This window comes from Mus musculus, chromosome 8, assembly GCF_000001635.26.
Source record: "Mus musculus strain C57BL/6J chromosome 8, GRCm38.p6 C57BL/6J".
Classification (NCBI taxonomy): Eukaryota; Metazoa; Chordata; class Mammalia; order Rodentia; family Muridae; genus Mus; species Mus musculus.
In genome coordinates, this window is record NC_000074.6 from 81,835,396 (window position 1) to 81,853,019 (window position 17,624).

The window sequence follows — 17,624 nt, forward strand, 5'->3', positions numbered from 1 at the left end:
ATTCCAGGCACAGTGAGTGCCTGGATATTCAGCAGTGAGTATCAGGAATGGAATTCATATATATATATATATAAATTATTAGGTATTTTCCTCATTTACATTTCCAGTGCTATCTCAAAAGTCCCCCATACCCTCCCCCCCTCACTCCCCTACCCACCTATTCCCACTTTTTGGCCCTGGCATTCCCCTGTACTGGGGCATATAAACTTTGCATGTCCAATGGGCCTCTCTTTCCAGTGATGGCCAACTAGGCCATCTTTTGATACATATGCAGCAAGAGCTCCGGGGTACTGGTTAGTTCATATTGTTGTTCCACCTATAGGGTTGCAGATCCCTTTAGCTCCTTGGATACTTTCTCTAGCTCCTCCATTGGGGGCCCCGTGATCCATCCAATAGCTGACTGTGAGCATCCACTTATGTGTTTGCTAGGCCCTTGCAAAACACAGGAATGGAGTTCTAATATCCAGAGAACAGCTGCTTAGTCAGGGTGCAGATATCATCTTCATCACCTGTGGATCCCAACTTTAGAATATGCTTTTGAATTGTGAAGAGGTATTATACTTTAGTTTCATTTTAGATGATTAAATATTTCTTTCTATTTTAACAAAACCAGCTGCTGTTATAGCCCGCACAGCTCTTGGGAGATTCATTCCTTTTGTTCAGGGTGGATCTTGCCCCATATACATAGTCAAGAAAGACAATGTCTGGAGGATTCCTATATTCCTAACCTTATGTTGGTTTCAGGAAGATCCACAAATAAACCATCTAGAGAGCAGAGTAGAAGGGCTGTAGAGAGACATCTTTTACCTACAGAACTGAACCATTTCTTTTGACAGTTTGTATTTTCATCAGAATGTATGGATCTTCCAGATACAACCTGCAAAAGAAAAGAAATATCTGCAAACATATTTTTTTTACTATTTCATGTTCTTTCACCTGTGTGCAATAGATCTTTTTATCATTGGAAAGGGAAATGGAACAAGATGGAAGTAACGGCAGGGATACTTAGAGTTATTGGAGTCTGGAGTCCCATCACAGTCAACATTAACCTGAAGAACCACATGCCTCCTGTGTGATTGCTAGACTTCAGAATCATGGTGTGTTCATAGAGAGAAATTAGAAGTCTTAAAGTGCCAGCCATTCAGTGTAAAGGGACCCATGTGGCCAGAGAACTGTAGTGTGAAAATCACTGCTTTAGAGAAATTTAAAAAAAAAAATCTTACAGGATGCATCCAAACTAAAATTGTACTTACATTTGCTTTTATTCATATTTTTCTTTAACGTCTGTTGAACGTTCATGTGTGTATAATTTGGTACAATATGTTTTGACATTTCAAAGATTATTGCATTTACCTAGTACCAACCAAGATGGCCTATCACTGTCAGTAATTATTGCAGCAATTTTGGATGTTATTCAGCCTTTGGGACAAATGCTATTTACCAAAAGAGCCACTTATAGATATGTATTTGTAAGTCCTTTTTTGAGACTTCTCAATGAACAAACCAACATACATAGGCATCATTTGAATTACCTTTGCAATCACACTTAAGGACCTCTATGAAATACTAGTTTTTCATCGTTTAGTTGTATGTTGGAAGATTCATTAGTTTTCCAACAAGTTCTGCATATTAAGAAGTTCAGAGGGTAGAGGTATAGCTACTTAGCATATGCATCACACACATGAGACCCTAGGTTCAGTCTACACACACACACACACACACACACACACACACACAGTGTATACAAATTTGTTTGAATATGATGTGAGACATGAAGAAAGCAACACTCTGACTACACATAGAATAACAGACAGATGACACAATCCATATGTTTCCACATATTTGAACACATGATCAAGCAGCATAAACATAAATGACTAGATAGAGTCAATTTTGTCTGTGGACATTTTTGTATTTTGAGGATCAGCTTAGCATCTGCCTGCATGGAGAAAGCATAATCAGCAAAGTGTTCAGGCTCTGTACTGGGTTAAGTGAGAGATGGAGACATAAAGGCTTTCTGGGTAGCTTTTCTTTTCATTAATTCAAAACTGATGTACTTAATTCCTATAAAGTGGGATGCTAAAGGAACACACAATGGATGAAAGGGGAGGAAGCAGAACAGATTCTCCCACAGTTCCATAGTACCCTGGAAACTAAGAAGGACAAAATGCAGGACAGTTCAGAAGCACAGAGGGCATGTGAACTGATTCAGGAGGGCAGAGGGGCCATGTATTAGTCAGGGTTCTACTGCTGTGAACAGACACAATGACCAAGGCAAGTCTTATTAAAAAAACAACAACAACAACAACATTTAATTGGGGCTGGCTTACAAGTTCAGAGGTTCAGTCCATTATCATCAAGGTGGGAGCATGGTAGCATCCAGGCAGGCATGGCGCAGGCAGAGCTGAGAGTTCTACATCTTCATCCAATGGCTGCTAGTGGAAGACTTACTTCCAGGCACCTAGGGTGAGAGTATTAAGCCCACACCCACAGTGACACACCTACTCCAACCAGGTCACACTATTCCAACAAGGCCACACCTATAAATGGTGCCACTCCCTAGTCCAAGAATATGCAAACCATCACAGGCCATTTCTCACCTGGAGGCATCCATGGAGCCTGCTGGAATGGAAATCTGAAACATCCAGGATTCACTGGGCAGAACACCAGTGCTGCCAAGCAGAGAACTCTACAATGATTCTGGATTGCATGTGTAGCTGAAATGACAAACTTAGAAACCAAAAGCAAACTCAAATTCCAGGCTACCTTTATGCTAAAGACATTTCCAAAAATTTGAGGCAGTGTAAGATATAATGCTTTTAAAGAGATACACAGAAAACATGGAGGAAAGCCCTGTGCTCGTTGAGGGTTGAGAAACAAAGACTGTCATCTCACTTAAATCTTGGAAAGTCATATTACACAAAACTAGAGTCATCACCAAGCTGCTCAGGACAAACCACATAGAATTGGCATCTACACAACAGAAACTGACTTCTTCATAGTCCTGTAGTCAGGAAGTACAACCTAGAGATGCTAGCAGGGTTGGATTCCTCTGAGGTTCTTCTTGGTTTGCAAGTAGCCACTCCCTAATGACCAAGCATTAAAATATATTAGCCTATTGGGGCTATGCTTACTCAAACCAACATATCAAGTGATTCAGTCTTTTGTCCCTGGGTCTGTAGAAATGTCTCTACAATCCTCACAAATGAGCTAGTAAACTGGAAGTATTCGGGATGAACTTCAAAATGGGGCCCCAAGATGCCGAGGACCATATTTCCACATTGATAGATTCATTCTATTGTCAAAACCATTTAAATTTTCACATATTGCATGTTCTCTGCTCAACAGAAAAATTGAGCAATAGTGGAATCATTTACTGTCTCAGACTCATTGATGTATTTTATTAAGTTCAAAATTATTATCAATTATTTTTTTAAAGTTTGCCTCTTAAATAACCAGGTAATCCTTATTGTCCATGGACAAACAAACAAACAAATAGAAAACAAAACAAAATAAACAAATAACAATATCCCCTGCAAAAGAAAGTCCACAAAAAATACAAAACAAAAACAAACAAAACAAAAGAACCCCTTTGTCTTATTAGCCTTTACCTTTCTGAGATCTATAGTTTCTATAATGCTGATTAGACCATAATAAAGGCTTGATATATATTTGCGGGGATTAATGTAGGGGAAAAGATCTAGCATGAGCTATTTTGTTTTATTTTATCACCACTACAATCTGACTGTGAACTTCCATTTAAAACAAATGAGAATAGAGTTACATTGGCTTCTGAAAGAGGTGTAAATATCAAATGTGTGCCTTCTGCTGAAAGCTCTTCGTTGGTCATCATGGAAGGCAGAATCAAAGTGTGCTGTGAGATTTTCCCTCCGCCGCACAGTCCACAGAGTGCCCAGAATGATAGCATTCCTCTTATTTTTCCATCGGCCTACATGGCTCCACTTAAGAGAATGATTACATCACGGAGCCTGAGAGTAAAATGGTGCTTACAACTCATTGCGGAGAATTCAGGCAGCCACAGGTAGAGAAGATTGATCAATTGGAAATAAGTTAGAGATATATAGAGGTAAAACATCCTGGTGAGCTACTGCACAGTAGAGAGGTGTGTGTAACACTTAGATATTATATATTTCAAAAGGAGAAAAATTTCAGTGTTTTCATGATAAAGAAATGATAATACAAAGACTTTTCTAGTGCTCAATTTGACCATGGAGGAGGCCACACGTTAAGAAGCACAAACATGAGGCCTCTGGCATTTTCATTTGTTTCAGCTGACAGTCTTCCAGAAAATGAAGGCCTCTCTTCTACAGCTGTGAAGCATATTCCATTTGACTTACAGTCTGTGGATGGTTAGGGACCAGATCTTTCCTAGTGGAGCCTCTGAATGCCAACATAGGCAGCTTGTCCTTGGACCACAGCCTTGTGAGATCCGCCTGGAAAACCAGTCACCCCACGTCTGGAGTTCAAAGCTGTACAAAGCTCTATGCCAGTTAATATAGAGACACGCTGGTTACTGGCCATTAGCTGATGACTTTCTCTCATGTGGCTATGTGGAGACTTGGCTCTCTAAGTCTGAAGGCATACCAAACCCTCTCGAGAAATTCTCCACGTAGATGCAACAGATATTCCTGACATATGCTGTTGGTGGTGGGGTTGAGTTAGGGGCTCACACCTGAGTCCTAAGACACTTGTTTACAGGATAGTTATACCTCTGGAGGAGGTAGACATTTTTCCCTATCTTAATTTCATGTTTCAATATCAGGGATTCATTACTGATCTCAACGGGGGTCTAGAGTAGCGTTTATGTTATGAAACAGACTCTGATTCTGTATCAAATTCACTTCCAAATACATTGCCAGGTTGGACCATATTCTTTGTGGAGGATGTATGCTCTTTAATGGGTATTCCCATCTATATCTATCTAGAGGAGCTTGCTTCATTCATACCTATCAATACAGAAATGGACCTATGTGAGCTCTGAAAAAATGCAGCCAGGGACAAATTCTGGATATTATGGCCTTCTCCTTGGCTGGCTCTAGATCTCCAGCAGATTGTACTGCCATAGGCTTAGTCATTTCATGGCCAGTGAAACTTCAGTAGTCTTCTCCCATGGGACAGAGGCATCCATGTTCTGTATAATAAGATTAACTAGCTTCAGGAGTTTTCCTCTGTGTATATGAGCTTGAATGTGCTATATTCCCCTACTGCAGCCATATACTAGAGCTCCTGGAAGCTTTAAATGTTGGCAGAGTAGTCTGCAGGAAGCTGATGAGTCAGGATTACTCACTGCCTGCTAGCATATGGTTATCATATCAAAGTAAACTACCTGTGTTTATCATTTCCAAGTTAACATACATGAACCTTGAACTTTTGGGATTGATAGGGGTTTTTAAAAGAAGACAGGAGGGCAATTTGCTTTATATGAACTTAGGGGACAAGCAAGATGTCTCTCACAGTGTGGGCAAGCATCTGGTCACACCCATCACCAGATCCACCTTGATTTGTTTGTTGTCATAAACCTCTAGACCAAAGCTGGAAGGGCTTTGACTGGATAGTTGCATGAACAATTGTGTGTTGTGGGAAAAATCTTGGAGAAGCACATTGAAGACAAAGAAAAAAAATGTGAATAAGACCAAAAAATGAATTCCCAAGAAAGGCCACTAATTCTCAGGAGGCATGGCATGATGAGGAACTAGAACATACTGCAGTACCAGCCCTGGCTCCTTACATTCCATAACTATGTTATCAGTGACACATTTCCTCTCCAGCATCTTTATTTCTCTGTTGTTCTAAGTTCCTCTGCCTTCTTTCTGTTTCTCTGTTGCTGCAATCCTTTCTGCTTATTTATTTAATTCCCTTAGCTCTGCTCTCACTTCTTACCTCCCCTTTCTAGCCTCAAATGCCTCCAAAGACTGCAAAGGATACCATACAATGACTTATACTAATCTTATGTTAGAAAGTCAACACCAAGACAGCAAAACAAGGGCTGAGAGCTCTCAGGTGTTGGGATAACTCAAGTGCTTGTCCCAATAGCTACCCCCGATTTTCTGTTGCCTGGAAGAAGTATATAAAGAAAAAGTGCCAATTATATAATATCACAGCCTTATAAATATTTTGGTCCTACCTACTTCTCCAAACCTATTTAACTCAAGTCACTTCCTTGCAAGTTCCCTGAAGCATCCTCAGTACAAAGTCTTCGCAGAGGCAGTTGGACATTAGCAGCCATGTGGTGCATACTTATTACCTTACACCCCTTATGCTTCATTGTACTCTTCCTTGCTGAAAACTCCTCTTGTCTTTCAAGACCCTAAGCACCTCTTCTCTGCAGCCCGCCCTGGTAGCCACAGGCTGAGTCATTAGTCTCCTGTCTAAATGTCAAGAGTAAATGCTCACATTTCTATTGTAGCACTTAATATATTGTACTTGAATGGTTCCTATTTGTCACAGCCACTAACCACTAGAGCCCCCAAAAGAAGACAGAGGTTCTATTCACTGGCAAGCCACTGTTCTTCACACAGCAGTGCTGATATGTAGTAGAATGTATTGATGTAGGAAAAACTGTACCATGATATCAACTGTATCAACTCAAATGTTTTAAAACTATACAAACCCGTACTTAACCTTTTATTATTTAAAATAAATAAAAAGTTCTTTTTCTCTTGTCTTCTTCCCTTTCTCTTTCCCCTTCACAAATAGAAACACACATACACAGAATATTAGCAAAGTAGCCCATATACCTTTAATTTTCTATGTACATCGGATATAGACTTTTCTTTCTTTTCTTGCTTAGTCATATTTATAAGGAATAATAAAAGTCTCATGAATATAAGAGTTTAATGGGCCATGCTGGACTTGTTAATATAATTCTAACTTTGTCTCTTTCCATATGCACATATATATAACCTAAATCAACAATTTCATGCAATCCTACTCACGTTGAGCCTCACCAATTTCTGTCACTTTTTATTTTATTTTTCAATACAAGTACATCCCTTTTGAGAATGATTTTGGTAGCCAATATTTTAAAAAAGAATGCAAAGAGCATGTTTATATGTGTATATGAGTTGTACATATGTGAATACTGATACACACACACACACACACACACACACACACACACACACATTCATTTACAAACCAAGTAGACTGCTTGTCTATTACCAAATAATTGGGTCACTTGACTACTGGCCATTAGAAGAAAGAGGCAACTAAGAAGGCATACTGTACCCTCTTGAGAACCCCATCCCACCTTGGGTGCAACAGCTATTCTTGACATATGCTGTGTTGGTGGGGTTGAGTTAGGGAGTCACACCTTAGTGAAAGGAGTCCTGAGACACTTCTTTAAAAGATATTCATATTACAGACATTTTACATGTATTGTTCTACATTAATGTTACAGACATATTACAGACTATATATGTATATATGTGTATCTACATATACACATGTATATATATATATATATATATACTCATATATATTTATTGTATGCTAACTATGAAGAGAAAAACAAAGGTTATATTTATTAACAATTTCATATAAGAAATACATGTGTGTGTGTGTGTGAGTTTGTGTGTGTGTGTGCTTGCCATGGTCCCTAACAGCTCCAACAGCTCAATATTTACACAATTTTCCCATCTTCTGAGGGTATCTAATGGCTCTCAGATAACCAGACTGAATAGTGAACTCAATAGTAACAATTGTGCAGCCACCAAGCCACCAAACTCTTTACAAGGGAATCTTCCACCATGTATTCTGAGCGGAGTATGGTCTAGTAACTCTTTTACCTATTCTGTTAGGATATTTCCTGTCATTTATTGTGTGCACTGGTAAATAATTTGCTGGTACAATATCTGATAAATAATGCAAGTATAGAAGTGCTTCTATCACAATAGATAAAGAGCCTCTAGCTGGGAATCAAAAGGTGTGTTCTGTTATACCTCATGACTTTATCCAGAGATGGAAACTACTAAAGACCAGCAGGTCATAGAAGCTAGGGATATTATAACCATCCTGTCCTCTGGGACCATTGCTCTGGTATACACAGGCATATCAGAACCCCAGGTACTCACAGGACTGTCTTCCTAAAGAAGTTGTGTTAGAATGAACTCACAGAAAGTTTTCCATAGCTTACTTCCAGTCTGTTTATTTATCTCAGCCCTCCCAGCCAAAGCTTGCTCTACAATTAAGCAAGGCACACTTTGATAGTTCTCTGTATCCGTTTAACTGTTCTGCCTTAACTTTATTTCAAACTGTTATACCAGTCTTATTTGGTCTCCCTTCCTTCTCTTATGTGAGAAAAAATAACCTCTTTCCCTCTTTCTCATTTGGAACATTTTGTTTTTAGGAAAACTAGGCTCAGCCGCTACATATTAAATCCAGAAAAATCCAGTAACAAGACTGAGCACAAACAGTTTGAAAATGCTCCCATCATAAGGAAACAGAGTAGATAACCACCAATCAGTAAAGTGTATCTATCTAGTTAATTCAATTCTGCAGAATGCTCACGTGACAATCTGCTCCTGTTGACATACTTTTGACCCTTTTCCCATCAAGTGAAACTTACTTTTCAAATTAATTCAGATGTCACTGTCCTATCCCATTGCCCAGAGTTTTCACAGGAACGGAATCTCCTATAAGGAGGCTGGGTATTAGCTCTCATTCAGAGAGTAGTTATCCAGGATGCATGAAATTACTTTCTCTACACCAATTCTGTCACTCCCTTGGAATACTGAATATAAGTTGGGTTTTAAGGAGATAAAAGATGACTCACTTAAGTCCCAGATGTCTGCTTCTGACAAGAAGATGGGTGAGGATCAAGCAGCCCTGCCTACTGGGAAAGTCAAGAAACTTTAGAATTGTAAAGACAGGTTTATTGCACTGCAGTGGATATGGAGCGCGCAGTCTTTTTCATTGATGATTAACTCGACTGTTTGAATTGCTATCAGATGAAGAAAGCAGAAGGCCAGAACTTGTGTGAAACTTCTTCCTAACTTTCTATCCAGAAGTCACATAGGACATGTTTGTTTTTCTCCATAGATTCGAACCAGTGTCCTTCCGGAACACAAGGATCCCCTGCCAGAAGTTGCGGTAGGTGCTTCCTATATTTCCGAAGGTACACAGGTCATTTGTAAGTTAATGGTTTGCATTTTCTCTGACTTCCTGCCTGCCTGCTAGCTGAAAACCAAACAAAACAATTAAGTTAAAAAAGTGTGACTATTTCAGGAGTCACCTGTCTTTTGTTGCTGAGTTGAATAGAATTCAAAAGAGTTTTGTATTTACTTTAGATGGTGAGAGATGAGTAGGGACATTGTCCTACAGGTAGCTGAATTGCAACTCTATGTCGGCACTTCTGGACTCCTAGAGGTTAGGGAAATTACATGTGTTGGCTGCAGCATCACAGGGAAAATAGCAGAGAACTAGTCAGGGCAGGGTGCTGCTTTCTGCCGTTAAAATGCTAGGACACAGATCAAGCAGCGGGCTACTCTTTGTAGGGCTGAAAACCCACTGAGGTTTGCCTGACACATGTGAAGCACTGGGTCTCTAACCTGCAGAAGTTGAAAGAACAAGAGAGTATGAGGGGGACTAGTGTTTTCTGCTTAGACAAAGCCTGAGTTGGCGGTGGCAGAATTTGAAGAGACAGAATCCCTGAGGCTTCTTCCCTCAGAAAGGAATAGAATGAGTGTAGCTGAAGCAACTGAAGGCCTATTTAGAAATCTTTCAGGGACCTGACAGTCTTCTTCCACTGAATGAGAGGAGCACGGGGCTATGTGCTATTCATTTCTTCTCATTGAAAGCAGCCACTTGGCGACATACCAAGGGAATATTTCAAAAGCACACACCGACGTGAAAGCTGATTGAGCAGAATGCCAGTTCTCAGAGCACCTGCTAGTGCAGAGGGAGAAGCGAGAGCAGGGTGGGGCTGTTCTTCTCTTTCATTTTTCCCAAGAATTTCTCGGAGGTGGCAAGATGAAAGACTTCCACGGATGAATTCAATCTTCACCATTGACTTTCATCTTCTACCTTGAACCCATCTCAGACTTTCTAGTCTAGTGTTGGTGGGTTCTCAGATGACATGAGTAGTTTATGCTTTAGTTTGCAATGTTCCCAGAAAGTTCTTTCCCTGTTAGGGAAGATCCACAACCGGGGCATTGCTGAATTTGGGTGCAACTCTGTGCTTGCTTGTTCTTGCCTCAGGTTTACAATCACCATTCAACCAACAACACCTCCATCCTATAGACGAGGCTACAGAAACATGTTCTTATCATACCTTTTAGACATCCTTCATAAAACCGCAAATCCATTAATATAACCAATGCAGTGTTAATTTTTTAAAATATTTTTATTAGGTATTTTCCTCAATTACATTTCCAATGCTATCCCAAAAGTCCCCCATACCCTTCCCCCCACACCCCTACCTACCCACTCCCACTTTTTGGCCCTGGTGTTCCCCTGTACTGGGGCATGTAAAGTTTGCATGTCCAATGGGCCTCTCTTTCTTTTCTTTTCTTTTTTTTTAATTAGGTATTTTCCTTGTTTACATTTTCAATGCTATCCCAAAGGTCCCCCATACCCACCCCCCCAATCCCCTACCCACCCACTCTCCCTTTTTGGCCCTGGCGTTCCCCTGTACTGGGGCATATAAAGTTTGCAAGTCCAATGGGCCTCTCTTTGCAGTGATGGCCGACTAGGCCATCTTTTGATACATATGCAGCTAAAGACAAGAGCTCCCGGGTACTGGTTAGTTCATATTGTTGTTCCACCTATAAGATTGCAGTTCCCTTTAGCTCCTTGGGTAATTTCTCTAGCTCCTCCATTGGGGGCTGTGTGACCCATCCAATCTCTTTCTAGTGACGGCCTACTAGGCCATCTTCTGATACATACGCAGCTAGAGTCAAGAGCTCTGGGGTACTGGTTAGTTCATAATGTTGTTGCACCTACAAGGTTGCAGATCTCTTTAGCTCCTTGGATACTTTCCCTAGCTCCTCCATTGGGGGTCCTGTGATCCATCCAATAGCTGACTGTGAGCACATCCACTTATGTGTTTGCTAGGCCCCGGTATAGTCTCACAAGAGACAACTATATCAGGTTGGTGTCATCGTTTGGAGGCTGATTATGGGATGGATCCCTGGATATGGCAGTCTCTAGATGGTCCATCCTTTCGTCACAGCTCCAAACTTTGTCTCTGTAACTCCTCCCATTGGTGTTTTGTTCCCAATTCTAAGAAGGGGCAGTGTCCACACTTTGATCTTCGTTCTTCTTCGGTTTCATATGTTTTGCAAATTGTATCTTATATCTCGGGTATACTAAGTTTCTGGGCTAATATCCACTTATCAGTGAGTACATAACATTCAATGCAGTGTTAATTAAAGAGTTTCATTTATTTAGTGAAGTTCAAGGACTGAGTTGGTCTAATTTTCTATTCTAATCACCAAGTTGCTCTTGTTCTCAATTACCCATAATTACCAATTGTTCTCAATTACCAATAATATCTTTACTTAAATGTGTTAAGTTTTATTTATGTTTTATCAACTTGTTGGGGAGCCATTTTATTTATTTTAAATGCTGAATTTCTGATTTTATTCCCTTCTGTCCTGTCTTCCTGCCTTTTCCCTTGCCAGTCATGTCTCTGTAACTCCAGGCACTGCAGGAAGTTTAACATGTTTGCTCCCTTTCTATAGCTCAGTCTATGACACAGAGCAGTAAGGGACAGGGGCTGCTCTTTTGCCAAGGTCAGGATAGGGCCCTATTTGCTGGTTTTTACACTGTCAGAGTCCTCATTGAGATTAATACAGAAGTGTCAGCTGTCCTGTGGAGGTGATTCAGATACCCACACTTCCCTAGCCTGTCAGCTATGGCTCAGGGTCAGACACTTCACTGTCCTACCCCACTCCAACCTTGTACTCTTATTGCTTATTGCTATCACTCTAAACCTATGGCTGCAGATGAGCCCCATTCTGTGCTACTGCTAGACCCACTCAATCTCCTCTACACTTACCGGGTCACATTAAAGTCCCACAGGCACCTTCACTGATGTGTCCTCTCTTAGCTCAGCTTTTTCTCAACTATCCCTTCATTCAGGACCCAATGACACTCAACATTAGATTGCCCCATGATTCCCTAAGGAGAGCATCCTGGAGGAAGGTAGTTTTGATATCTCTGTTCTTTACAATTGATCCATTTGTTTAGGACAAAACTCTTCTTGCCTTGAGCATATACGTATTTTCTTGGGAAACATTAGGGAATAGCCCTAGCTTCTAGGACTGAAACTCTAGCCTTTCCTATTAGAAGCCTACATTTTTGCTACTGGGATATTTTGGAGTGAATGCTTGGCCAGTTCTGGTAAACCCTCTTCCCTTTTAGAATTTTTCTGAGAGTCCTGGTACATGAGGGAGACTCTCTGAACTTAAGATGGGGTGTATTTGATATTGCTTTGATATTATGTTTGCTATTCTTTGATAAAGACAGCTAAAATTCCTGGTCCCAAATAAATGTCTTAGTTGGGATTCTGTAACATGGTTGTTATACCAGTCAGGAAGACATTTGTTGAATAAATTGACAAACTGACCTAAAGTAATTGGTTAGGTTTTTATTTTATTTATTTTATTTTAATTATCTTGAAAATGGTTCCCAGTAATGTAGGCACAGAAAAATAACTTCGAACATCCATTTCTCTGCGTCCTTTCATAGGGTATTGTGCAATCTGACCACATTGGTTATCATATTCCTCATCTTCCTGCTTGGAAGAGTAAGTTGCCAAATTTTAGGTCACAATGCTCTTTCAGTTTTAGAAAACATACTACCTGCAAATTCCTGCTCATTATTCTGCATTTTATGTGTCTCTGAGAAGAACTGAATCCTTAAAGGAGATTCCAGGAAAAGTATCTCCTTAAACAACAACAATAAAAACACTACTAGTAATGAAAATGTGGGTATTAGGTTTCTGTAATCTTTCCACACTCCTAGACACTGGATTTATGACAAAACATGACTCCTTGACTTTGGTCAGTCTAATATTTATAGTTTTATATCAAGATTCTTTATTAATACCAAAGAGGAATCCATTTTGGTCTACATTGTTTCTAGAGCCATAAGAGAACAAATTATAGACAAAACAGAAGACTCTAGAAATGACTGTACTAATATAGAAAATCTAGTGTGTTTTATGACATCAGCCCTCAAGAAAATTGCCTAGTGTAACTGCTGAACCAATCCCACACACGGGAAGAATGGGCTTAAATAAGGAGGAGTCAACATAGCTTGAATTTCTGACAGACTGAGTCATGTTATTCTGTACAGTGAAAATTTAACACATATTTAATACATATCCCACCAATCTTCAAAATATTTCTTTGACAAAATTGTCTAAGCATTTAAGTTATTGGTCAAGAAGACATGGTGACTCTGTCCTTACTATATACTAAGAACACTTATTCCAACATGAGCTAAAACCTTTCAGTGTAATTCCTACTATTATGTTCCTTTCATTTCTGAGCACACTTAGGCAACATTTACTGGATGTATCCAAGCATTTTCCCAATGGCTTAGTCAAATAGATACCAATTTGTGTTCTTAAATCTTCTGGACTGTATTCATAACAAACATGTAATTCATTAGCAAAAACCTAGCACAAAGTACTGTTTAGTTTTGAGGTTATTCATAAACTCTTAATAGTTAGCATGCATTATTTTCTTTATAATGCTGTTTTCAGTATTAACAGTTCTTACAATGGAATGGGACATCAAGCAAACATATTTCTTATGGTTGACAGTGAAGACAAAATGCCCAGGCTATAAAATTGTCTTATTCTGTAATTATGTATGCATATATATATGTTTGTGTATATCATATATGTATACACATACATGTGTATATATCACAACAGTTGCATATCAACTTTTGCTTTTCAAAGGCCTTCAAAATTTATACTAACAATCCTGTATATGACTTTGTAAGAATAGGTCAAAGTATCACTTATAAGCTCATTTAATCTGCAATAGACCAGTGTCTAGTCAAAATGAAATGAGTAACATATAAGATTTGCCACATACGTCATTTAAAAATGTCCAATAGCCATATTTTAAACAGTTCAAAGAAACAGACTAAATTATTTATATTTTTCTTTAACTCACTATAAGTAATATATTCTTAAAATATGTTCAATATAAAAGTTACAGTCCGTGCTCCATTTCTTCATGGTAAGTCTTCTAAACCTGGTGGACATTGAAATTTTATGGATCCCTTTACTTGGTGTAGTCACATTTTAAGCTATTAAAATAGTAGATAACCTCTTTGAGAGAAACAGCTCTGTGTGGCACTTGGAATATCCATTGAGTGAAGACTTTGTGAGATGAGCTTCCTGATGGAGGTGTGGCAGTTGTGGTACCTAGGTTGACTTCCTTAGTAGTGAACAGTGGAGCCATTGTGGACATAGGGCATGTGGTTTCAAGTCTGATGAGCTGTCCAAGTCCCTACAATGCACTGAAGAATAAACTTTTGGTCTCACATTCCCTGTGATGAGACTTCAGGAATAACCATTGATAACCTCTTCTTATACTCTGGTTATTACTCTCCAGCAAAATGAGTGATTGAAATGATATGCTGTGTGTTTTAATGATCATCTTCCCCAGGCTGATACTTGTGAGTGTTGTATTGTCGTGAGCAGGAAAGGAAGGTCAGAGTTATGAGGTGTGCAAACAAAATATCTATCAGGACAGGAATTGCCATCTGTGCTGGAAACTTGGCACAACATACTGTGGATGAAAAGATGCTTGGCAGAGAATCAAGAGACTAGAATTCCAGTGTTACAGGATATTGGATATTTGGACCTGTTTCTAGTTAGGGTGTGGCACAGCCATTAGCTCACAGCTTTAACCCCTCTGGCTAGCATACAGACATGCCCTTTGTACTTATCTCTAATTTCAAACAATGAATGTAAAGTTTGTAGAAAGGAGCACTCATGTTTGAAAATGTTGTCTAATGGCGTGGCAGACAAAGTGATGAATCAGAGAAAGATTTGACAAAACAGGATATTCCCAACTTTCAGAAGAAGAGAAAAGGAAGGGAAGAAATTTATGGAAAAGACAGAGGGTAGAGGAAGAAGAGAATATAGTCTAGGGATACAGTAGAATTTGTGGAGGCTGTACAGTAGAGTTGAGAGGGAGAGTAGAGCAGCACAGAGAGGGAAAAGGAGGCAGTTTTACCAGGAGAGTTATACAGAGATGGATTAAAGATAGAACAAGTTAGACACAGTTAAAGATGGAATGAGCAAGAGAATGAGAAGAAGTCAGAAGATTAGAAAAGATTGCCAGAGTTAGTTTTGAGTGCAAATAGAGAAATTCAGAGGCTGAGAGAAGCCAGATTAAATCAGTAAGTGTGGAGAGGAGTTTGAGCCGGAACACCTGAGTTGAGCCAGCCAGCCTGAGCTCAGAAAGAACAAGAAATGGTAAGCTTATTCAGCAGCAAATCTCAGAGGCCTAGTTTAGATTGTACTGAGGCTAGAAGCTTGCAAGACTAAGCCCAGGTTAACAGATGGAGGCAATAACCTTCCAAGATAATTATAGAGACTAAAAGGTACTTTTATGTTCTAACCTGGTCTAATATGGCTTCCTGGATGCTATCTATTGTGGCTGTGTACAGGACACATCATTCTTATGGACTTCTGCAGCTCTTCCCCCTGATTACAGGCAGTTTTTCCAATGATTTGGAACTTCTTGTAAATACCTTACATATCCTAAAACAAATCTGAGCAAATTGGAATCATAGGAAATATCTTCTCAACAGCAGTAACTGCATAAGACTTCATATCCTTTACATCTTAATTTTTAAAATCTTATTTAGATTTACTTCTGAAACAAACTTTTTCTTATGCATATATATTGTTCTTTTTGTACTGCAAATATTTTTCAACTAAATAATAATAATCCTTTCTTCTTCCTCTTCTTTCCTGTCCTACCCACTTCTCCCCTTCTTCTTTGTCCAGGTTTTCTCTCTCTCCTCCCCCTTCTTACCTCTCCTCCTTCTTCTCTTTTATCTCCTCTATGCCTCTTCTTTTTCCTCACCTTCAAATACTCTATCTTTCCATAGAATTTTAGTTGGGCAGAAGACGTATCTAAGGCACCAGACCCATGGGTACAATATCTTAAGCCCCATTTAAGTGTCAATAATGCACTGTCTGCTTTCCTCACTGAGCTACTAATGGTGTGTTGATGACTTTATGCTCAAAATGATGCTCTGCATCCTTATTGTTGTGCATTGTGTACCGTTTTCCCCCTCTCTGTGGGTATTCAGAACTTAGAAAGAGAGAAAATTGATTTTGCTCTAATTCATTCTCTTCCAATGTCTCCAGTGAGTGTTTACATCGGTGGATGTTTTGTTCTCTAATTTGGAGTTGGGGATTGGATAAATTCTATGTTGACTTATATTGAGGTGAAACAAACACAAATAACAATATAAGAAAAATAGAATGTAAGTGTACTGGCAGTTATCCTGTTTGGTGTTACAATGTAAAACCATAATATACTATTTTTAGAATAAAATAGAACCCCAGGAGACATCATGGAGGAGGGAGCAGAAAGACTGTTAAGAGCCGGAGGACCACCAATTCTGTTCTGTAGCTGCCTGTCTTAAAAATGTTTCCTGGAGAAGATTTGAACAACGACAGATCAGCAATCTTGCTAATATGAAATCTTGTAGGCTATCACCCCTAGACAGAGAACTACAGCCAACTAATGACTGTTCCTGCTAGAGAATTAGCCTTTTATAAGGATGACTTTCCTAATTGGAGGTCCAGTGCAAAGTGGTCAACCCTAAAACCATATGCACAGAAGCAACAAAAATAAAAAATAAGCTCAGCAAACACACACAGAGGCACACCCAATTATATACTGTATTCATGTATTTGCCCATATATTATATATAATACATAATAATAAATACATATGGAAATTGTAACTTTATGGCTAATAAGACTACCATAATATCATGCCATATATACTTTGCTTTATTCTAAAGTCATCCAGACCAGATCTGCACAATTTCAAAATGTAAGTAAAACAAGCTTAGAAAGTTAGTGGCCTTGTGAAATTTATTATCTGTTTTAGATATATTCTCTTGTTTGGTGTAATAACAAATCATGAATATTATACATAGAAATATACATATATATAAACAAACATTACTCTGTATCACTATAATTTTGCATTAGCATTATGTGTTTTCCCCTCTGCATGGGTATCCATGTATGTATATCCATATAGATACATACATACATATATACATTCATACATTTATACATACATACATATGTGCAATGATAAAGAAGCAATCAGTTCTAGTTTTGGGGGCATAGAGGGACTAGAAGACGGGGGCATGGGGTCTGGGTGAGGAGAGAGAAGGGGAAAGTGATTTTATTTCCTAATTAGAATGCAAGTAAATAAAGAAAAATAAACAAAAATGGGAATTTAGGTATTCCATTTAATCCAACATGGATTCCCTAGATAAAATTAGGTTTTGAATAAAATAAACTTTTGTAACTGAAAACCTTATTATACATATAAATATACATATATATAAACAAATATAACTCTGTATCACTATAATAC

The 17,624-nt window shown here is 38.9% G+C and overlaps 1 protein-coding gene across 17 annotated transcripts in view; it reads left to right on the forward strand.

The window, feature by feature from the left end:
* Inpp4b (inositol polyphosphate-4-phosphatase, type II) overlaps positions 1-17,624 on the forward strand; it is a 792,047-nt gene that overhangs the window by 493,130 nt on the left and 281,293 nt on the right. For 16 of the 17 annotated variants that reach the window (XM_017312729.2, XM_006530858.3, XM_006530854.3 and 13 more), the window contains one exon: positions 9,061-9,111. The exons of the other annotated variant lie outside the window; for it this stretch is intronic. In XM_017312729.2, coding sequence (XP_017168218.1) covers positions 9,061-9,111 — 51 coding nt within the window. The remainder of the gene's footprint in view (positions 1-9,060; positions 9,112-17,624) is intronic. 17 annotated transcript variants of the gene reach the window in all.